Consider the following 24,245-nt stretch of genomic DNA (forward strand, 5'->3'; position numbering starts at 1 on the left):
GGCACGACAGCACCTCTATTTCCTTAGGAGTTTGCAAAGATTCAGCCTAACATCTTAAACTTTGACAAACTTCTATAGATGTGTAGTGGAGTGAACATTGACTAGCTTCATCACAGCCTGGTATGAAACACCAATACCCTGGAATGAAAGAATCCCAGAAAAAGTAGAATTTTCCCATTCCTTCGTGGTTAAAGCCCTCCTCACCATTGAGCAATGCCACAGGAAATCATCGGAATGCCACTACCCAGGACGAGCTCTCTTCTTACTGCTGCTGTCAGGAAGGAGGTACAGGAATTTCAAGACTCACATCACATGGTTCTGGAACAGTTATTACCCTTCAACAATCAGGCTCTTGAACAAAAGGGGTTAACTTCACTTGCCCCATCATTGAAATGTTCCCACTACCTATGGACTCACTTTCAAGGACTATCTCATGTTCTCGATATTTATTGTTTATTTGTTATTATTCTTTTGTGGCCAGCTGGTAGCACAATGGCATCAGCGCCGAACTCCGGGGTGAAGGCTCCCGAGTTCAAATCCCAGTCGGGCCACCCCCGAGCACGCTTTCCATCTGTATCAGGTTGAGCGTCGAGCTAGCCACTCAGCCTTGTAAAGAATACAAGGGTCGAGTCGGGAACGTTCATATTCTGACCTGGTTAATCCGAAAGGAGACCATTCCTGACACCATGCACCAGACAACAATGGCTGACTGTCTGGTGTGACACGCAAAAAAAAAAATCTTTTGTATTTGCAGTTTGTTGGCTTTTGCACATTGGCGGAATGCCCAAGATAGTGGATTTTTTCATTGATTTTATTATGCTTACTATTCCAGTATGGATTTATTGAATATGCCCAAATGAATTTCAGGGCTGTTTGTGGTGATGTATATGCACTTCGGTAATAAATTTACTTTCAACTTTGAAGAATGTGCTGGCATTGCAGAGGGTCTAGAGGACATTCATGATAACAATCCCAGGAATGAAGAGGTAATGTAAGGGGGAGGAGCCTTGGTGGCTCTCGGTCTGCACTCACTTCAGTTTCGAAGAATGAGAGGGGATCTCATTCAATATTCAAAAGTTTTTAAAGGTTTGGAACAGAGTTGATGTGTTTCCTATAATGGAGTGTCTGGGACCAGAGGGGACAACCTCAGAATAAAAGACGTCCCTTTGGAACAGAGATGAGGGATAATTGCTTTAGCGAGATAATTTATTGCCACAGATGGCTGTGGAGACTGAATTATTGCATATATTTAAAGGGGAGGTTGATAATTTCTTGATTAGTAAGGTCCTCAGTCCAAATATACCACTTTAAGAAGTTAGACCATAAGACATGGGGGCAGAATTAGGTCATTCGATCCATCGAGTCAGTTCTTCCATTTCATTATGCCTGATCCATTTCCCTCTTAACCCTTTTCTCCTGCCTTCTCCCCATAACCTTTCACACCCTGACTAATCAAGAACCTATCAACCACTGCCTTAAATGCACCAGGAGACCTGGCCTCCAGAGCTGCCTGCGGCAATGAATTCCAGATTTACCACCCTCTGACTAAAGGAATTCTTCCTCATTGCTGTTCTAAATGGACGTCCCTCTGTGCTGTGTCCTTTGGTCCTAGACACCCCCACTGCAGGAAACATCCTCTTCACTTTCACTCTGTCTAGGCATTTTAATCCTTGTTAGGTTCCAATGAGAATCCCCCCCTCCCCCTTTTTCTAAATTCCAGTGAGTACAGGCACAGAGCCTTCGTTTGCTGCCCATATGATAACCCTCTCATTCCGGGAATCATTTTCATGTAGCTTCTCTGAACCCTCTCCAACAATTACTCCATCCTAAAGGGGCCCAAAACTGCTCTCAATACTCCAAGTGAGGCCTCACCAGTGCCTATACATGCTCAATATAACATCCTAGCTTTTATATTCTCATCCCCTTGAAATGAATGCCATCATTACATTGGCCTTCCTCACCACCAATTCAACCTGTAAATTATGGAGTCCTGTATGAGGACTTACAAATCTCTTTGCACCATGAATTTTTGAATTTTCTCCCCATTTGGAAAAGTCTGTGATTTTATTTCTTCTACCAAAGTGCATGACCATATACTTCCCGACACTTCTGCCACCTCTTTACCCCTTCTCCAAATTAGTCTAAGTCCTTCTTCAGCCTCTGATCAACACTACCTGCTGCGCCACTGATCTTTGCATCATCCACAAACTAGGCCACAATTGTTGACATACAACGTAAAATGAAGCAGTCACAACACAGACCCCGGTGGAACACCACTAGTCACCGGAAGCCAACCAGAAAAGGATCCTTTCATTCCCATTCTTTGCCTCCTGCTAATCAGCCATAGCTGTATCCATGTTAGTATCTTTCCTGTAATAACATAGGCTCATAGCATGTAAGCAACCTCAAGTGTGGCACCTAGTCAAAGGCCTTCTGAAAATCCAAGTACACAACATCCACCAATTCTCCTTTGTCTATCCTGCTTGCTATTTCCTCAAAGAATTCCAAAAGATTTGTCAGGCAAGTGTAAAGGGGGTTTTTTTTTTCTTTGTTACTGTTGGGAAAGGGTTTCCTTTTGTTAACTAACAGGAATGCTAATTTACTGATAACGAGAATGGTATTCCTTTGTAAACCAAATGGGGATTAATGTTCTTTCTTCTGAGTCTGTAAGCTTTTGTTGACGGGCTTTTGGGCAGATCGGCGCGAGGGGGTCGAGAGAGAGGACGCAATGCTCTAAGCTGGGCGAGGATCGGACCCCAAAGAGGGGTCCGAGGCCGGGAGATTCTCTGGGGGGGGGGGGGGATGAAGCTAGATGTGCTTGGTTGACCACTCGGAGGGTCCTGAGCTGTTTGGAGAGTCGAGGAGTCTGGAGGGTCCTGAGCTGCGAGTCGAGGAGTTCGGAGGGGATCGAATGGTGGCCAGAAGACTTCAGTAATTGAGCTCCAACGGCTGTGCACGAAGTGGTTTGGACTTTGATAAGTTTGGCGCCTTTTCTTTAATTTTCTCTTCATATATACTGTATCGTTATTAATCACTTAGTTATAGTAACCTTTATAAATTGTACTCATTTAATCGCATATGGTGCACTGTCTGTTTCTGGGCGAGGCGGGGACATCACACAGCATCCACACCAGCTGATTACCCAGTTTGGCGGGGCCGAAGGCTGCTCCCCCTAGACGAGAACGAGCTGAGCGAGCCTGAGGCGACCCAGGGGGTTACACAAGAAGGAAACCATGGTGAGTTTTGCCTATTTTGTCCTGTGCCTCCAAGTACACCAAAACCACATCCTTAACAATTGACTCCAACATCGGCCTAGGCTAACTGGCCTATAATTTCCTTCATTCTGTCTTCCTCCCTTCTTGAAGAGTGGAGTGATATTTGCAGTTTTACAGTCCACTGGAACCATGCCAGAATGTAGTGATTCTTCAAAGATCATTACTGATGCTGCACAATCTCTTTTAGAACCATCGGGTGTAGACCACCTGGTCCAGGAGAAACGTTTACCTTCAGACCTTTCAGTTTCCTAAGCACCATCTCCCTATTAATAGCAACTGCATTCACTTCTGCCCCTTGATGCTCTTGAACTTCCAGCATACTACCAGTGTCATCCAGTGAAGACTGATGTAAAATACTTAGTCAGTTCATTCGCCATTTCCTTGTCCCCCATTACTACCGCTCCAGCGTCATTTTCCAGCAGTCCACTATCTACTCTCATCTCTCTTTTACTTTTTAGATACCTGAAAGAACTTTTGGTATTATTTTTGATATCATTGGCTCACTTTTCTTCATAATTCATCATTTCCCCTTTGTAGTTTTTTAAAATGCCTTCTGCTGGTTTTTCAACAATTTTCCAATCCCCTAATTTCAGATTCAGATTCAGTTTATTGTCATTTATAAACCACAAATACAATGCAGTTAAAAAATGAGACAACGTTCTCCCGAATGATACCATGAAAAAGCACAAAACAGACCACACAAGAAAAGCCAAATAACGTTTGGTAATCCCCAATCCAGAGTCCGGAGAGGCTGCTGCGTATCGATATCACGTTACCGTCTTAGCACGTTCCCCGGAAAGGAACTACAAACCCATCAGACAAACCTAAAGCTACAAGACATACACAAAACCACATAGTTACATGTAGTTATAGTTAACATATAGTTTCAACAGTGCAGACAATACCGTAATTGATAAAGACTAACCGACAAAGACCACATAACTATAACACATAGTTTCAACAGTGCAAAGCAATACCATAATCTGATAAAGAGTAGTCCAGTTTAAAAGAAAGTCTCAAAGTCCCGACAGCCCATCATCTCACGCAGACGGTAGAAGGAGAAAAACTCTTCCTGCCGTGACCCTCCAGCGCCGCAGCTTGCCGATACAGCACTTTGGGAGCCCTGACGACAGCCAACTCCGAGTCCGTCCAAAAACTTCGAGCCTCCGACCAGCCCTCCGACACCGAGCACCATCTCTGCCGAACGTTTCGACCCCGGCACTGGCCGCCAAGCAACAGGCAAAGCCGAGAATTCGGGGCCTTCCTCCCGGAGATTTTTCCGATCGCACGGTAGCAGTGGCAGTGAAACAGGCATTTCAAAAGTTTCACCAGATGTTCCTCCGTGCTTCACACGTCCGTCCCCATCAAATCCGGATTGTACACGGCCCCTACTTACAGATAGCAGATATTCATCCCTGGAGTGGCAGCTGCGCCCTGCGTCGTGCCGCCATCTTGTCATCCTTTTCATTTCTTCTCATTAATTTATGATTTGACTTCCCTCATCAGCTACGGTCGCATCATTCTGTCTTTAAAGTTCTTCCTCTTCCTTGGGACAACCAATGTGCAAAAGAAAACAAATAATTATTAAAAGTAAATAAATAAAACTGAGTTTTACTGTCCTTGGAAGTGAGTCCAGAGATTGTGGAATCAGTTCAGTGTTGAGGTGAGTGAAGTTATCCACACATGTTCAGGAGCCTGATGTCTGTAGGGTAATGACTGTTCCTGAATCTGATGGTGTGGGGCCCAAGGATCCTGTACCTCCTGTCGGATTGCAGTAAGAGAGTGAGGCCTCGATGATGGATGTTACTCTCTTTCAGCCATTGCTCTTTGTAAATATGCTCAATGATGGGGAGGGCTTTGCCTGTGTTGTACTGGACTGTTTCCACCATTTTTTTGTGTACTTTTCTGTTCTGAGCAATGGTATTAACCAAACCAGGCTGTGAAGCTACCAGTATACTCTCCCCAGTTGTATCTGTAGAATTTTCTCTACACTTTGAGATGGCATGTCGAAACTGCACAAGTTTCGAAGTAGAGGCGCTGTCATGCTTGCCTTGTGATGACACTTGCATGCTAGTCTCATGACCAATCCTCTGATATGGTAATGCCCAGCCTCTCCAACTCAGATCGCCCAATGTGGTCTGGCTCATGGATCTCCCGCCTCTTCCTCCTGTAGTCAATAATCAGCCCTTTGGCTTTGCTGACACCGAGTGAGAGGTTGTTGTCATGTTATCATTCAACTAGAGTTTCAACTTCCCTCTTATATACTGACTTGTCAGCACCTTTGAGTTGGTGCCATCAGCAAACTTAAAGGTGGCACTGGAGTTGTACTTAGCCCTACTCGCTTCATACCTACGATTGTATGGCTGAGGACCGCACACACGACCTTGTCGTGCACCAATCTGATGGTGACTGTGGAGGAGATGTTATTGACAATTCGTATTGACTGGGATCTACAAGTATGGAGATCAAGGAACCAGTTGCACATGGGATGACAGAGGCGAAGCTCTAGGAACTTAATGAGTAGTTTTAAGGGAATGATAGTGTTGAACGGTGAACTGTTGTCAATGAAGAACACCCTGATGTATGCATCTTCATTGTCCAGAATTGCTGACGATACAAAGCTATGTGACACTTGAACTCTGCTGATAGAATTTCTTGGGATAGATTGATTGTTTATGCAATTGAATGGAGGGCAGGGCAGATGGAACATACTGTGGGAAAATGGTAAATCTCCCCACTTAGGTAGAAAAGCATAGAACCATAGAGTATTTCTTTAAAAGGTGACAGATTAAATAATGGTGGCTTTACCAGGGGCTTTCATGTCCCTGCACAACACTAACTGTAGTCAAATCACTTTTTATTCTCATTTCGACCATAACTGCTGGTGCAGTACATAGTAAAAACAAGATGTTTTTACTATGACCATGGTGTTACATGACAGTACAAAAATTACACTGAACTACGCAAACCAACACAAAAACTACACTAGACTACAGACCTACCCAGGACTGCATAAAGTACACAGAACATTGAAGGCATTACAATAAATAATAAACAGGACAATAGGGCAGGAAAGTGTCAGTCCAAGCTCTGGGTATTGAGGAGTCTGATAGCTTGGGGAAGAAACTGTTACATAGTCTGGCTGTGAGAGCCCGAATGCTTCGGTGCCTTTTCCCAGACGGCAGGAGGGAGAAGAGTTTGTAGGGGTGTGTGGGGTCCTTCATAATGCTGTTTGCTTTGTGGATGCAGCACGTGGTGTAAATGTCTGTAATGGCAGGAAGACAGACCCCGATAATCATCTCAGCTGACCTCACTATCTGCTGCAGGGTCTTGCGATCTGAGATGGTGCAATTTCCGAACCAGGCAGTGATGCAGCTGCTCAGGATGCTCTCAATACAACCCCTGCAAAATGTGATGAGGATGGGGGGTGGGAGCTGGACATTCCTCAGCCTTTGCAGAAAGTAGAGACGCTGCTGGGCTTTCTTTGCAATGGAGCTGGTGTTGAGGAACCAGGTGAACCAGGTGAGATTCTCCACCAGGTGAACACCAAGAAATTTGGTCCTCTTAACGATCTCCACTGAGGAGCTGTCGATATTAAGCAGGGAGTGGTTGCTCCGTGCTCTCCTGAAGTTAACAACTATCTCTTTTGTTTTGTTCACATTCAGAGACAGGTTGTTGGCTCTGCACCAGTCCGTTAGCCGCTGCACCTCCTCTCTGTAAGCTGACACGTCATTCTTGCTGATGAGACCTGCCACGGTCGTGTCATTGGCAAACTTGATGATGTGGTTCGAGCTGTGTGTTGCAGAACAGTCATGGGTCAGCAGAGTGAACAGCAGCAGACTGAGCACACAGCCCTGGGAGGCCCCCATGCTCAGTGTGATGGTGTTTGAAATGCTGCTCCTGATCTGAACTGACTGAGGTCTCCCGGTCAGGAAGTCTAGAATCCAGTTGCAGAGGGAGGTGTTCAGGCCCAGTAGGCTCAGCTTTCCAATCATTGTCTGAGGGATGATTGCTTTGAATGCTGAACTGACGTCTATGAACAACATTCGAACGTACGTGTCCTTTTTGTCCAGATGGGTTAGGGCCGGGTGGAGGGTGATGGCAATGGCGTCATCTGTTGAGTGGTTGGGACATTATGCAAACTGCAGGGGGTCCAGTGAGGGGGGCAGCAGGGTCTTGATATGCCTCATGACGAGCCTCTCGAAACAATTCATGATGTTGGATATGAGTGCAATGGGACAGTAGTCAATTAGGCAGGACACTGAAGACTTCTTCGGCATGTGGACTATGGTGGTGGCCTTGAAGCACGTTGGAATGGTGGCACTGCTCAGGGAGATGTTGAAGATGTCAGTGAGAACATTTGCTAGCTGGTCTGCACATCCTATGAGCACTCTACCAGGGATGTTGTCTGGTCCAGCAGCTTTCCGTGGGTTGACCCTGCACAGGGTTCTTCCCACATCGGCCACAGTGAGACACATTTGTAGGTCATTTGAAGGAGAGGCAGACTTCCTCACTGCCATGCCATTTTCTGCCTCAGCACTTCTGGAAGGGAGGCATCACCTGCACAGTCAGGTGATGTTGTCCTGTAATTGGTGATGTCCTGGATGTCCTTCCACATGCGTTGCATGTCACCGCCGTCCTGGAAGTGACTGTGGACTCGCTGGGGGTGTGCACGTTTTGATGGCCGGTATGTTAACTTTCAGTGAAACTGGTCAATTCAGAAAGCAATTTCAAAGTAAATTTATTATCAGGGTACATATTTGTTATAATTTCTATCCCTAAGATTCAGTTTCTTATGGGCATACAAAATAACTCCAAGAGAAACAATAATTTCAATAAAAGACTGCACCCCACAGGACAGACAAACTATCAGTGTGCAAAAGATGACAAACTGCGCAAATACACAATAAATAAATAATCAATAAATATCAAGAACATGAGATGAAGGCTCCTTGTAAGTGAGTCCATAGGTTGTGGAAGCAGTTCAGTAATGGGACGAGTGAAGTTGTCCCCTCGGGTTCAAGAGCCTGATGATTGAGGGGTAATACTGTTCCTGAACGTGGTAGTGTGGATCCTGAGGCTCCTGGATGATGGCAGCAGGGAAAAGAGAGTACGTGCTGGGTGATGGGAGGTCTTTGATGATGGATGCTATTTTCCTGTGACAGTACTCAATGGTGGGGAGGGCTTTTCCTGCGATGGAATGGGCTGTATCCATTATCTTTCAGAGGATTTTCTGTTCAAGGGCATTAGTGTTTCCATACTATACAATGAGTACAGTATGAGAGTAACTATACTCTCCACAACATATCCATAGAAGTTTATCAAATTGTTAGATGTCATGCTGAATCTGCACAAACTTCTAAGGAAGTAGAGGCGCTGCTATGCTTTCTTCATAATTTTATTATCAAAGTATACAACTCTGAAGCTCTTCAGTTCTCTGGGTAGCCATAAAACCAAGAAAGAAAAACAAAGAAAGGTGGCACAATCATCAACCCCCAAATACCATCTCCTCACCAAAATGGAACAGGCACATCAACCACCAAATACCATCTCCTCACCAAAATGGAACAGGCACATCAACCACCAAATACCATCTCCTCACCAAAATGGAACAGGCACATCAACCACCAAATACCATCTCCTCACCAAAATGGAACAGGCACATCAACCACCAAATACCATCTCCTCACCAAAATGGAACAGGCACATCAACCACCAAATACCATCTCCTCACCAAAATGGAACAGGCACATCAACCACCAAATACCATCTCCTCACCAAAATGGAACAGGCACATCAACCACCAAATACCATCTCCTCACCAAAATGGAACAGGCACATCAACCACCAAATACCATCTCCTCACCAAAAAAAACAAACCAAAATGGAACAGGCACATCAACCACCAAATACCATCTCCTCACCAAAATGGAACAGGCACATCAACCACCAAATACCATCTCCTCACCAAAATGGAACAGGCACATCAACCCCCAAATATCATCTCACCAAAAAAAAAATAAACCAAAATTGAACAGGCACGCCAACCCCAAAATACCATCTGTTCACCAGAAAAAACATACCAAATTGGAACAGGCACATCAACCACCAAATACCATCTCCTCACCAAAATGGAACAGGCACATCAACCACCAAATACCATCTCCTCACCAGAAAAACAAACCAAAATGGAACAGGCACGTCAACCCCCAAATACCATCTCCTCACCAAAAAAAACAAACCAAAATGGAACAGGCACATCAATTACCAAATACCATCTCCTCACCAAAAAAAAACAAACCAAAATGGAACAGGCACGTCAACCCCCAAATACCATCTCCTCACCAAAAAAAACAAACCAAAATGGAACAGGCACATCAACTACCAAATACCATCTCCTCACCAAAAAAAAACAAAGTGGAACAGGCACATCAACCCACAAATTCCTCCTCCTGCACAAAACAACTGAGCAAAATGGATCCACCACATCGACCCCCAAATCCCACTTCCCACACATTAAAAAAACAGAAGATCGGGTGAAAAAACACAGAATATAAGAACTATAAGTGGAAAAAAAAGATTTTATAATCCAAGTCCGCATCCAAAACGCTCTCCCAACTCTGGTAGCGTAGCAGAGTGATCAAAAGACAGGAAGCTGGTGCTCACCCTCTGCACTCACTTCAATGCTTTAATTGCCCTCATCGCTTTAGTTGGCAAACAATGAAAGCTTTAATCGATGAAATGGAGCCAAATATCAGCTTGTGCCCTACCCTGCAGCCTGCCCGCTATGAGGTTCGCTCATGCTGCCTCTGCTTCTTGGAATTCTCTCAGAGACTGCAGAGTGCTGGAACACCCAAACAATCTCCACACTTCCGCACTCATTCGGATGTTTTAATCGCCCTCATTGCTTTAATCAGTGAACAATGGAAGCTGTAATCAACTCACACGCCTTCCTGCAGCCTTCTCACCATGAGGTTCACTCACGCTGCCTCTGCCTCCCAGAATCTCAGAGACTACAGAGTGCTGAAGTACCCAAACGATCTCCAAGCTGCAAAATATGGTCTCCAACAATTTCATGGTCACATCCAAGATGAGAAACAAACATAACAGACATAAAAGAAGAGAAAAAGATGGTTCCATGATCCATCCAGAGGATGTCGACCAAATGAGCCCTGTATGCAGGTGCCATCTTGACCGGAAGTCTGGCTCATGGATCTCATGTTTCCTCCTCGTAAATCAGCTCTCTGGTCTTGCTGACATTGAGAGGTTGATGGGGCACCACTCAACCAAATTTTCAATAGTTTACACTGATTTGTCACCACTTAAATATGGCATTCGGGCTGTGCTTATCCTTGCAATCATAAGATAAAGGAAGTAGAGCAGGGGACTAAGCACACAGCCTTGTGGGGCACCTGCACTGAGGGAAATCATGGAGCAGATGCAGTTGCCGATCTAACCTGACCGGAGCCTGCAAGTGGGAAAATCGAAGATTGAGGCCAAGGTCTTGAAGCTAATTGTGGATGATGGTATCAATGTTGAGCTGTAGTCAGTAAAGAACATCTTAATATATTCATCTTTGCTGTCTAGATGCTCCAGGATTGAGTGAAAATTCAATGAGATGGCACCTTCTGTTGACCTGTTGCGACTGTAGGCACACTGGAGTAGATCCAGGTCATTTTTCAGGCAGGAATTAATGTTTCATCACCAATCTCTCAAGACACCCATCACAGTGGGTATAAGACAGTTCTACTGGATGATGGTCATTAAGGCAAGTTATCACCTTTTTTGGCACCAGTATAATTGAAGACAGCTTCAAGCAGGTGGGTACCTCATACTGCTGAAGTGAGAGATTAAATATATTCCAGCCAGTTGATCAAGCACAGGTCTTTAATACTCAGCCAGGTATCCCATCAGGGCTGGATACTTTCTGCGGGTTCACCCTCGGAAAGCAAACAGTATATTGGCCTTTGCTGCAGCAGGAGTAGAGATGTCTATCTTTATCCAATTACTGGACAGGGCAGGGCAAGGCCACATCTGGAAGGTACAAAGGTCTTGTCTCTCTATCCAGCAACAGCAAAGGTTCACCAGATTGATTGCTAGGATTGTGGATGACTGACAGGTGATGTCAAGAAAACAAAATTCTACACCTTCCCTGTCAAGTCCTATTAGAGGTCATGTTTTCCTTGAATGAGGTCAAGAAGTCACGGTTTCAATTTAAAGGAATCAGACATTCATGACAGAGAGCCTAGAACAAAGTTTCTTTACTCAGATTAGTGAATAGTTGGAATTTTCTATTTGAGAAAGCTCTAGAGGTTCAGTCACTGAGTTAAGACAGTGATGAACAGATTTCAAAATAAAAGGGGATGGATGAACCTGGTGGAGGCAAATGATCAGCTATTGCCTTATTAAATGGTGCAGCATCTGCGGGAGCTAAATGACTACAGCTGCCTATTCTTTTTTAATGTCATTAGGGAAGGAGGATTGCAGATTATAACCAGGTGGCAACCACCAAACTTACCTGGTAAATCAACCTCATTTTAGTACTTCAGTTGAACTGACTGGACTAACCCCCAAAACATCAGGTGTTCTTAGTGCTCTTCTTAAAAGTGAAGTTGAATTTCTATTTTGTCAAATGACAAGACTTTGGCTAATGTAAGATTATGCAGTCTGACCCACGGAATGAATACTTCATGACATATCAGAACTAATGCCTAATTATAGATCATGAACTCAAATCCCACCAAGAAGGTACTGTCTTATTTTGTTCCGATGTACAACTATAGTTCTACGTGCTACCGCAGAGAGTGATTATACTACTATTCTTGGGAACCTGGAGGCTTGGATTAGTAATTAAGAGGCCATTTAATAACATTCATCTGTTTAATATGAAATTTTCATATTTTATTGGGACAATCTCTGTTACAATCAATCAATATTTTAATTAAATGGCATTAGGGGAAGCTGGATTGATCCAAAATCAAGTTGTGACTATGGAGTATAGTCAAATCATAGTTTAAAGACAAGACTTTTCCCTCCAAAAAAGTCAATCTGTAATTGTTTCACTGCACTCTCATAGTAATAAAAATATTTAATGGCATCAAGGGCTTAATTCTAGTTTATTTCAGCTTTAGTCTGGACACATCTAAATGAAAGAACCAATGAAAAGCACAAGAGCACAGCATTGAGATAAAAATTAATTAGAGATGAACCTGGCACTGTGTACAGAAAACTTCCTAGCTTAAGCCTCTGACTGATGGGTAGCCACTTCCTCCTTCACAAGTCAACTTGCACTGATATGAGTAGGAAGGTTATCACAGGACAAAGCTATTACAAAGCTGGTCCTATTCTTACATTTAACCAAGATTCATGTAATTTAGTATGAGGAGGAAGGTTTGTATATCATCACGCAGCGCAGGAAATTCAGACATCAATGTACTTTTGTAATAAATTTATCTCACAGTTCATTTAAAAATCTGTAATAGTCACTGAGTTCATCTCAAGAAAGCAAATAAAAATCAATAATATATTACTTACATGATTGCCCTTAAGATTTTCCAGCAGAGAAACATCTTGAAATGCGCTTTCTCCATTTGATGAATCAGCTTGCCTTGAACGAACAAGAAATAGGAAATATTCAATGTGCATGCACATCATCTTGACATTTTTAAAGTATAAATGTTCTGTAAATGTATTTCAAAAAGCAATATAGAAAGTCCTCAGGAAGCAATATTACTTATGTAAAATCTTCAGCCAGGAAGCACTGAATTGCAAGAAGATTTTATTGACTGAATAACTATTCCAAAGGCTACAATAATTCACTTCCCAAAAAAAAAAATCAATACTATATAATGAACCATTAGCTAGAAAACTACCCAAGAATTTTTTCGGCAAACTCCCACCGGAGGACTAAATTGTACAAAAAGTAACCACTGAATGCTGTTGAAAATGAGGTTAACCTGGAAAGAAACATATTTTTGGGTTACTCTGTGTGACTAACACCTAATGGGAAATTTTTCAGTCTGTTTTTCATTCTCCTGAGCATATTTTTTCCTCAGCAAAAAAGCTACTCCAATGCGTATCAACAGCACTGTGACACTCATCAGTGTTAGATTTTGTTTCAGACTCACTGGTCAGAGAAATAACACTACTTTATTTTATAACAATTTAGTTTTAACTTCTTCCCGAAATAGGGTTATATAAGTGCACTAACAATTAAACTGCAGTCTCTGCCCTCAGAGTTTGCTTTGCTTGAGAATGTCAAGGTCATATTCAGTTCCCTAATCTTCAACTCATTCTCGATGGTTGCTGAAGATCTTTGACATGACACACAAGATTCCTGCTGATTGCTGCCTTGCAATCATCCAAGCACCACAGTCCAAAACTGAAAAGTTCATTTAATTTTCCTGCTCCTATGGACTGAAGACAGAGTGGTATTGAGCATATGCCTAGTTTGTAGGCTTTCCCAGACATTCAGAAACAGTGTTTCTGGACTTAGAAACCTTGCCAGAAGTGCTTGGCTGTAGCCACAGTGGATCTCAATGAATGCCTTCCTGTAGGCACTATCATCCATCTGCCAGGCCTCCCTATCCTGGCACTCTGTTCATGCAGTATTGACTCATTCAGAAGGCAACACTTCTCTATAGCTTGAGCAGAATTGCTTGCATTGTCATATGGCCCTTGAAGAACTAACTAAAAGGTTCACACTGTTGGGCTATGTGCAGAAATCAGCAAGGACTCACTACACATCACCAGGTAATAATTCAGTTTCAGCTTTGCTACATTGGAAAGCCCGACATTATTTTAAAAACTCTCATATTTAAAGTGTGTACTTTTGTGCAATTTCTAGAAGCAGCATTAAGGTGATCAGTGACACTGATTTAACACCAGAAATGACATAGCAGGGTAATCAAGTCACAGAGCTGGCTTCCAAAAGAACTTTAATGTTTTCAAATAAGAACCTACAATGAAACATATGGTTTCATCCATCCAGTAGGCTAGGTGATGGATGCTGGCATGATTAGAAGAGACATGAAAGTTAGCAAGGATTTTCACATGCTTTGGATGGGTTATTGTACACTAGTAACTAAAAATCCTAACAGTTCTATTAATGCAAAGAAAACTAACTAGTCTTACCCATAATCTTCAGAGTATCTAAAATCCTCATGATCAGGAAAATGACTAGTGAAAATGGAAAAAGTAAAAGGAATAAGGAACAAAGCACAAAAGGAGAGAAAAACAAGGAAGCCCACAAGCAAGTATCTTAATTATTAATCTAAAAGGAAGGTTAAAAATTTCACAATGCATGAGGTGCTCATACCTAAAATACAAAGCAGTAAATATATGATTAAATATTTTTGAGAATACAGAGATTAGTTTACAAAAGAAATAAAGAAAAACGTTTAATGAGAATTTTTGGACTGCATTCCAGATTTTCACTTACATAGACAGTGGATTTTTACAACCAGTACAATCTGAAAAATGATCAGCAATTTTTCTTTCTAAATGTACCTGACCTATCAGAAATTGCTATTATTTGATTTATGTGCCAAGGTTAGTAGCTACTCATGGGAACATGCAATGTTTAAAAGCAATAAATGACACAAGCTTTGTGGAGAATAAATCTCTCCAAGTTCGAGAACACAGTGTTTTGAAATGCAATCCTGTGTTTTGTGATGTTGGCACATTTTTTCCTGTATTCACTAGCAGAACCTGGCAGATTTGTCTGCACCCATTAAGATCAGGTTTTATGCCAGTTTTGAAACCTGTCATAAGACTGAAACACATAGGAGAAGCTTTAGGCCATTCAGCTCATTGAACCTGCTCCATCTTCTGCCTTCCCCCTATAATCAACCTCCAATAAATATACTTAATGACAGCATCCACAGATGTCTGCAGCAATGAAATCCCCCAGATTCATCACGCTCTGGCTAAATAAATTCTTCCTCATGTCTGTTCTAAATCTATGTCCCTCTATTCTAAGGCTGTGCTCTCTGGTCCTAGACTCACCCACTATAGGAAACACACCACTCTATCTAGGCCTTTCAAAATTTGATAGGTTTCAATGAGCTACCTGCCCTTATTCTTCTAAACTCAAGCAAGTACAGGCCGAGAGCCATCAAATGCTCCTCATACATTAACCCTTTTATTCCCTCAATCATTCTTGTGAACTACCTCTGGACACTCCCCAGAGCCAGCATATCCGTTCTCAGATAAAAAGCCCAAAACTGATCATAATACTCCAAGTGTGGTCAGACCAATGCCTATAAAGCCTCAGCATTATATTCTAGCCCTCATGAAATGAAAACTAACATTGCATTTGCCTTCCTTACCACTGACTCAGCCTGCAAGTCAACCTTTAAAGAATCCTACACAAGGACTCCCAAGTCCCTTTGCACCTCTGAATTTTGAATTTTCTCTGTTTAGAGAATAACCTATGCCTTTATTCCTTCTCCCAAAGTGCACAACCATACACTTCCTGACGTCTTATTCCTTCTGCCACATCTTTGCTTATTGTCCCAAAGTGTCTAAGTCCTTCTGCAGACACTCTGCTTCCTCAACACTTCTTGCACCTCCACTTAACTTCAAATTGTCCCCAAACTTGGCCACCAGACCATCAATTCCATCATCCAAATCACTGGCATACTGTATATTGTGAAAAGAAATGGTGCCAACACAGATGCCTGCAGAACAACAACAGTCACCAGCAGCCAACTAGAAAAGGCCTCCTTTATTCCTGCTCTTTGCCTCTTGCCAGTCAGCCAATCTTCTATCCATACTAGTATCTTTCCTGTAATACCATGGGTTCTTACCTTGTTAAGCAGCCTCTTGCACGGCAACTTGTCGAAGGCCAAAAGCCTTCTGAAAATCCAAGTAAACAACATCCACTGACTCTCCTTTGTCTATCCTGCCTGTACTTCAGTACTTGCTAACACTCCTGTGTGAAAAGCACTAATAGACAGTAGCAGGTTACTGACGAGAGAGAGGTGGAAGGATGTGGTTTATAATTTGTTAGATGACAAATATTAATTTGACATTTACACAAAAAATGTTTCAACAAGGCTCTGTCTTAGAAAACATTTGTCTTTAATCCACAGGCTATCAGAACATGCTCCTGTAAAATTGCTCTAATTTTTATAACTAAGTTACTTAGAAAAAAATATACTTACCCATAAGCAATCCCTGCAACTGTACATTTCTTAAACTCCATAACATTACAGGTTAAGGTTCCAGTTTTATCTGAGAATATATATTTCACCTGTTAAAAGCAAATTGATATTTCATACACTGGTGTTAAATTGCTGAACTTTGCTTCAATTAATACTGAAAATGGACATAATTTCATGAATGACAAAGCCACACTGCTCAGAATTTATGAAGCAGTTTTCAGGAATTAAATTCTAGTACAAATGGTTGAGGAGGATTTGGAGAGATCTCAGTTGTTTAAAGCTTAGAACAGATCATTTGAATGCACAGATGGGCATTTCAAATGAACCATTTGCAAGAGGCGGATGGGATGAGTGGGTAAATTGGTTCACAATATGGGCAGCAGAACTTATGGTGATTTATGGTGAGAAACTGGACAAGTGGAAGATCAGCCAGGAATACGTTTGTGTAGCTACACCTGCAGGTGACAGAAACAAAGATGACCACAGCAAAATTTATACTGATGTAAAAGAAAAGGCCCCTTGAGATTGAAGAATGGTTTGCAGTTAAATTGTCCATCAAGGTTACAAGAAGTCTGGTTCAGTTCTAGACAGTGGCTGAGAATTAGTGGTAACTTGGACGATGGGTGGGCCTAGCACAAAGTGCTGATCAAACTTTTTTTAATTATGAGAAATAATATCTAAACCTTAACAAGCTGGCTGAAAACACGGTGTGGTTGCAGGGGTCCAGAGTTATGTAAGGGTACAGAAGAAATGGATAATGCCAAAATTACTTGCATTATCATAGTGCTTCATTGAATGCAAATAGCTTTCAAAATAGAGTAACTCCTACCTGTCCCAGTTCCTCATTTAAATTGGATGTTCTCGCCATGGCAGGAGTATTGGTTGGTTCATATAACATATCAATATCCTAAAGAGGGATGGAAGATAAAACATTTTGACTTGATAGCACTGATATCAAATTATAAAACAAGTATTTCACCAACACTGGTAATAAGGAAATCTGTGAATACATGCTGCCTTTTGTCTTACTTATTATGCATGAAACTTGCCAATTAATTGCTCAGAAGTTGAATGATGTTGGAAATTTTTCTAAATATTCCCACAACAAACTGTGAAAAATTTTACAAAACTATCAAACAAATTCACATGTTGAATTTTCTCTCTACTTTACACATAATGAAATCATTCTCAGTCTTTTAATCAGCTTTGTTTACTCCCTAAGTTCCCACTCTTCAGGGCCCTCATCACCACCAATTAGGACTGGCAATCCAGAGCAGCAGTTGTTCAGGAAATCAATAGAAATGAAAAATGCACCAATACAGAAAAAATAATTATCCTACCACACAAACTATACTCACTTTGAAGAACATCTTAAAATACAAAGACTCAACCACCATTAAAATCAATAGCATATTCAACACAAGCTTTCAGTTTTTAAACAATTTTTAAATAAGCACTCAGTGAGTTAACTGATCACACAACAGGATAACTCCCCAAATCAAGATCAAAATAAGTTTAATGACAGGCAGAAAATAATGCTCAGAGCACACAGCCTTCCAGTCTCACAGAGGTCAGCTGGAGGAAGGGACTTGAGCAGAGGCAAGCCAGTGAAGGGACATGTTCCAACTCCTGCAAAGCATGCTGCAGAAGGTGCAATGAATAAACAGTTACAAGCACTATAATGTTCATTAAATTTGAAGAACTTTGATAAATTTTATATCGTTTCTTTTCTCAGTCTCACACTAACGCAAACTAAAATATCACACTTACCCAATTAATGAAAAACGCTTGGATAAACTTTACAACTTCCAGAGTGACTAAGAGGCTAATTGGAATCAGGTTATTAAAGAGGATGATGAATGTTAAAAAGTTCAATCCAAAATAAGCGGCTCCACTATCTGCAAAATAAAATTTAAACACATGAAATTGCATGCTGAAAAGTATAGCTGCTAGGTGAGATAACAAGATATTCACATAAATTTTGCAAGTTAACAACATATAAAACATGAAATGTTATTTCCTCTTCAGTTTCAATAAAGGCTCAAGTTAAAAGGAAAAACTGCTAGTTATCTTTGCGACTGCGTGGAAGATCAGCACTTTTGGGGAAATGCAGAAGTCACAAAACTCCATACAGTTCTGTGAAGTAGAGTGCATTCTGAATCTCGACTTCTGACAGCTCAATAATGGAATGCAAATGTCTGTGATTTATCCTGTCTTTTTACCAAGCAACTAGCCCACTGAACCGATGCCAGAGAAGACTTGGACTAGGTTTAGTCACTCAATTTATTTCAATGCAAAAGAATGGGTGAGAACAGAGTAAAAACACAAAATGCTGGCAGAACTCAGCAGGCCAGACAGCATCTATGGGAGGAGGTAGTGATGACATTTCAGGTCAAAACCCTTCATCAGGAATTGTTATTATTGAAAACAGAGGCAAGCTTATCAAACTGAATGTTCCACTATTCAACAAAACTAGTTGTCCTCTTATTCAAACATCTTTTTCCAGGCCCATACTTAATTCCAATAACTTACAATACTCTGGGGTTTGAATGTAATCATTGAAGGAGCAGCGCCCTCCCCAAATTCAATCCTTACTTGCTGTGCAGCAACTAGATACCATTGATACCCTGGTCTATTACTAGGAGCAACAGTCAATGAGAACGGATGAGAAGATGTTCTCAGTCCTGGCTGTGCCCTTGTTGAGTGGGGATGGAGACATTTGTCAGTTTTCTAGCAGGTATGGTCAAAACAAAACACAAATCAAACTGGAGGGATAAAAAATGAACAGCATTCAGTTTTTCTAACTACTCTATTTTTGTCCTGCTTTTGGGTGAAGCAGTAGTGAAAGATGAAACCTAACATGCAAAGCTGGCAAAATAGTTGTCTTCCATATCTTGCTCATTGATAAGGAAAAATGATGTTCTGAGCTGGTGAGAACAGGCACAATTTAAGGGTGCTGAGCCAATTTGAATAGTTTATTTGATTGTAAAGCTTAGGCTTGAGAAATTAGAGTCAAAGATATTACAAGCTCAGTAAGAAGCTGAGTAAGTAATCTAAGTGAGTGTGATACTCGAAGGTTTCAGAGAGAAGCCACAGGTAAGAATAGGTAAGCTTTTTATAAAAATTACCTGTAAACTCTCAGTCCTTAATTCAGTATATTCGGGGTGGTAGCTGCAGTGGAATGCTGCTCCTGTAAGATGTGGATTTCAGGATATTTAACACTCACCCTGATGACTACATATGCAGGAAGAGTACCCAGCTCCTGACTGACAAGATCAAGGAAGTGAGCTGGAGCTGAATGTACTCAGGACCATCTGGGAGGTTGGAAACCTCAGATGAAAATTTTACTGAGGTGGTCACACCCAGAGTACAGGCTTCAGACAGAAGATGGGTGACCACCAAGAGAATTAAGGGGAATAAACAGTCAGTACGGGGTCCCCCTGTTGTCATTCCACTCAGCTACAAGTATACCCCTTTGGATCCTGCTGGAGGTGGTGGAGTGGGGGGGTGGGAGGGAAGAGGGAGGATGACCTGTCAGGGCAAGTCCACATCTGACATGTGGAGGGTGTTTAAAAACCAGATGCACAGTATACAGGGCAGGTATGTTACAGACAGAAGGAAGGACAAGAAAAGCAAGGTAAGAGAACCGTGAATGACAAGGGAGGTGATGAATTTACTCAACAAGAAACACAAAAAGTATGTAAAACTTAGGAAGCAAAAATCAAACAGAACCCTTGTGGACTATACAGAAGCCAGAAAAAAAACGCAAGGGAATTAGGAAAGCCAAGGAGGGGCCATAAAAAGTCCTTGGCAACTAGGTCTAAAGAGAATCACAAGGCATTGTCTACATAAATCAAGAGCAAGAGGATAACTAGGGAGAAGGTGGGACCACTCAACGATAAACTAGGGAACATTTGCTTGGATGCAAAGGATGTGAGTGAGATTCTTGAGTATTTTACAGCAGTATTTACCAAGGAGAAGGATGTGGAGGACAGTGAAATCAGTGCTGAGAGTATTAATATGCTTGGCTATTTTGAGGTAAAAGAGGTAGTGTTGGGTCTCTTACAGAGCATTAATATGTTAAGTCCCCTGGGCCTGATGGGACATATCTCAGGTTATTGAAGAAGGCAAGAGAAGAGATTGCTGGGGCCTTGCCAAATAGCTTTTTGCCCTCCCTAGTTATAGACAAGGTCCCAGGGTAGCTAATATTGTTCCATTATTGAAGAAGGGAACCAGGGATAACCCTGGAAACTACAACTAGTGAGTCTCACATCAGTGATAGGGAGAGAATTCTTAGGGGTAGGATTTATGAGCATTTTGAGAATCATGGCCTAATAAAGGAGAACCAGCACAGCTTTGTGCAGGCAAGTCATGTCATCCTAACTTGTTTGGGTTTTTTGACAATTTGCGAAGATGATTCATGAAGGTAGAACAGTGGACATTGCCTGCATGGATTGTAGTAAGGCATGTGACAAAGTTCCTCATTGGAGACTCATCCAGAAGATTAAGATCTAAGGGACTTATGCCAGCTGTAGGTCTGTGAGTAGTTGTTTTCCGCAGGGATTTGTACAAAGACCTCTGCTGCTTGTGATGTACAGAAATAACCTGGATGAAAATGCAGATGGGCGGATTATTAAGTTTGCAGATGATACAAATATTATTGGTGTTGTAGAAAGGGTAGATGACTGGCAAAGATACAGCTGGATATATATCTCAGTTGCAGATATGGGCGGAGAAATGACAGAAGGGGTTTAATCTGGCCAAATGTGAAGTATTGCACCTCAGTAGGTCAAATGCAAGACCATTTATAGTGTTGATGAACGGAGGGACCTTAGGGTCTAAGTTCATAGCTCCTTAACATGGGTATACGGGTTGATATGTAGTTACGAGGCACATGACACGTTTGCCTTTATTGGTCAAGACACTGAGTTCGAAGGTCAAAGTCATATCGCAGCTTTATAAAACACATCTGGAGTATTGCATACAGTTCTGGTTACCCTGTTATAGAGAGGATGTCGAAGCTTTTAAGAGCATGCAGAAGTGATTTATCAGGATTTACCAGGAATCAGAGGGTACATACTATATATAATGAGAGGTTGGTCAAACTTGTGTTGTTTTCTCTGGAGCAGCAGCGGCTGAGGGAAGACTTGATAGAGATTTATAAGATTATGAAAGGCATAGAGTAGACAGAGACATCTTTTTCCAGGGTTAAAATGCTCTAGTACTAGAGGGTATGCATTTAAGATGAGACAGAGTAAGTTCAAAAGAGCTGTGAGGGGCAAGTTTTTTTTTCCTGCTTTCTTCCTCTTTACACAGAGAGTGGTGGGTGTCTGTAATGCACCACCTAGGGAGGTGGTTCAGGCAGATACATTATGGACTTTCATGAGATGTTTAGATAGGCGCATGAATGAAAGGGAAGTGGGAGGATATGGACATCATGTAGGCAGAAGGGATTAGTTAAGTTAGCAATTTGATTACTAATTTAATTTATTTGGAAGACATCATGGGCTGGAGGGCCTTGTTCCATGCTGCACTGGTCTGTGTTCTCATAATGCCAAACTTTTTAAGAAGTGATAATAAAAATTCTGTCTCGTTCTTAGATAGTTTCCTATTGCCGTTCTTGAGATACCTATTTAGGCTGTTCACACAGTCCCCAGCCAAAACAATCAAGACTGCAGCAGTCCAAGTTTTTCTCTTCTGGTGGGCAATCAGTGGAAGAAATCTCCCTCTTCATTGGAAGAATTATGGAGGCCGACAGGTCTTGCTCCATCACCATCAGGCATAAAATGATTTCCAGATGATTTCTTCACTGCCAGTCACAAAAACTAGAAAGTGATCAATCTTCATCACAGGGACACTGCAACTTTATCCTTCTGTGACAGAAATCACTGGAGGGAGCATTCCTCCACCCCCATTCTACCTGCTTTTTTAATGAGAATATTTATAGTTGTCTATTACAGGTGGAGAGTGTTGCGATACTGAAAGCCTTGTTGGTGTTCCACGAGCGTCCAGATACCTGCAAAAATCTACATTTTCTGCAGTGTATATTACGGATCACATTCAATATAGTCAAGCATTTTGCATTTTTCTTCAGATTCTTACCACTGAAGTGAAGGTACCAGACTCCTTCAGCATGTCTTTTATTCCAAATTGTGGAACCAATGGCACATACCAAAGATATGAAGAGCAGTATACCAAATAAGAAGAGGATTTGTACATTTGTGATGTGTTCCACATTTGACAACTTCAGTGGAGCTCGTGTTGTGTTCTGCAAACAAATTTGCATACAGTTAACAAACAAGAGAGAAGCTGCATATACTGGAAATCCGAGCAACGCACACAAAATGCTGGAGGAACTCAGCAGGTCAGGCAGCATCTATGGAAAAAAGTACAATCGACATTTTGGGTCAAGACCCTTCAAGCTGGACTGCTGAAGGATCTTGACCCAAAATGTCAATTGCATACTGTTAAATACACCTCTTTGACCTTTCATACACACTAAGATGCAAAGAGATCTCCCATAATTTATTATATTAAAAAGTTCTATTAATTCAAGCCCAAAACCAAGCATAATGCTCATCTTTTCACTAAGCTTTCAGTTTTAACTGATTACACCTGCTATAAACTTTGTTTGGACATCAAAATTAGATTAAAATTTAAGCTTTTTCTTGAGGGTTTGAAAAATAAGTCGAGATACTGTATACTGGAACAATATGACTGCTTCATAATTAGATAGCTATGATTGGTTAACTATTTTTAAATGAAGCATTTTTTCTACTTCTACAATGCCAAATGTATCTTTCCATAGTCCAAAATGGGAAACCCATAGGAGGATTAAAAATAAATTCTTTGAATATGACAAAACTAGCCTAATTAATAAGTCAGTAGGTTAAAGGAATACCCACTCACTTCTTGGCCTTATGATCACTCCACCGCTAGTAAAGAAATGAATTATTAATTTTGAAAATGTCAGAAAACCAAATTTTGCAGGTGCCAAAAAACTGAAATAGAAATTGCAAATACTAGAATAAATCAACAGACCAAATAACAAAAGTGGCAATATACAATTCTAACCTGAAAACTTAACCATTTTTGCCTGACCTTTTCAACATTTCCCGCATTTTATTTTCATTTCAGTATTTGTAAACTTTGCTGATTCACCACTGCAAAGGAGGTGATTGTTTCTAACAACACTGGGGAGTTGGTTCATCCTGTCATTCAAGCTTTGAACAAATTATATACACAGCAAATATGAGAAAACATTAAAATATCTTTTCTTGAAGGTGATGGTCCTAAAATCTTTTCATCTTAAGTTTGTAATGTGGCAGGAAATTGTTACTGACCAATTTAAATTATTTCTTTCAATCTTCTCCAGAGGCATAAGATTCATGGAACAACATTTATTACAGAAGGTTGTTAATATTTTTCAGTCCAGTATTTTTGAAGAAAATTACAATATGTAGGAATGACATTGGGTAGCAGAGCAATAATATTGCAGCTCATTCTAACAAGTGTTTTTAATGCCGATTTCATTAGCACCCTCATTCCTGAGAAACCATCCTGCGCACTACATAAGATTTAGGCATGTATGTGTCTGCAACATGACCATTTCTACATTATCAGATGGTGTGACCAAAAAGACATAATTAAGTGACTGATTGATTTAAATTCCCTTTAAGCATTTAATTTCCATTTATCGGGTGTGGAAATTTTGAAACAGGCCATTTATATACCAAGACTGGTACAGCTAATCATTCTTTAAGAGTGATTTATTATGGAGTGACATAAGCACTCAAAGTTCACA

The 24,245-nt window shown here is 41.3% G+C and overlaps 1 protein-coding gene across 5 annotated transcripts in view; it reads right to left on the bottom strand.

Moving 5' to 3' along the window:
• atp8a1 (ATPase phospholipid transporting 8A1) overlaps positions 1 to 24,245 on the bottom strand; it is a 373,263-nt gene that overhangs the window by 196,103 nt on the left and 152,915 nt on the right. For 4 of the 5 annotated variants that reach the window (XM_059989113.1, XM_059989112.1, XM_059989115.1 and 1 more), the window contains 6 exons: positions 22,544 to 22,709; positions 18,212 to 18,339; positions 17,271 to 17,348; positions 16,442 to 16,530; positions 14,409 to 14,453; positions 12,810 to 12,882 (listed from right to left, as the gene is read on the bottom strand). In XM_059989113.1, coding sequence (XP_059845096.1) covers positions 12,810 to 12,882; positions 14,409 to 14,453; positions 16,442 to 16,530; positions 17,271 to 17,348; positions 18,212 to 18,339; positions 22,544 to 22,709 — 579 coding nt within the window. The remainder of the gene's footprint in view (positions 1 to 12,809; positions 12,883 to 14,408; positions 14,454 to 16,441; positions 16,531 to 17,270; positions 17,349 to 18,211; positions 18,340 to 22,543; positions 22,710 to 24,245) is intronic. The other variant, XM_059989114.1, reaches the window with a different exon arrangement.

Source organism: Hypanus sabinus, chromosome 14 (genome assembly GCF_030144855.1).
Source record: "Hypanus sabinus isolate sHypSab1 chromosome 14, sHypSab1.hap1, whole genome shotgun sequence".
Taxonomy (NCBI): domain Eukaryota; kingdom Metazoa; phylum Chordata; class Chondrichthyes; order Myliobatiformes; family Dasyatidae; genus Hypanus; species Hypanus sabinus.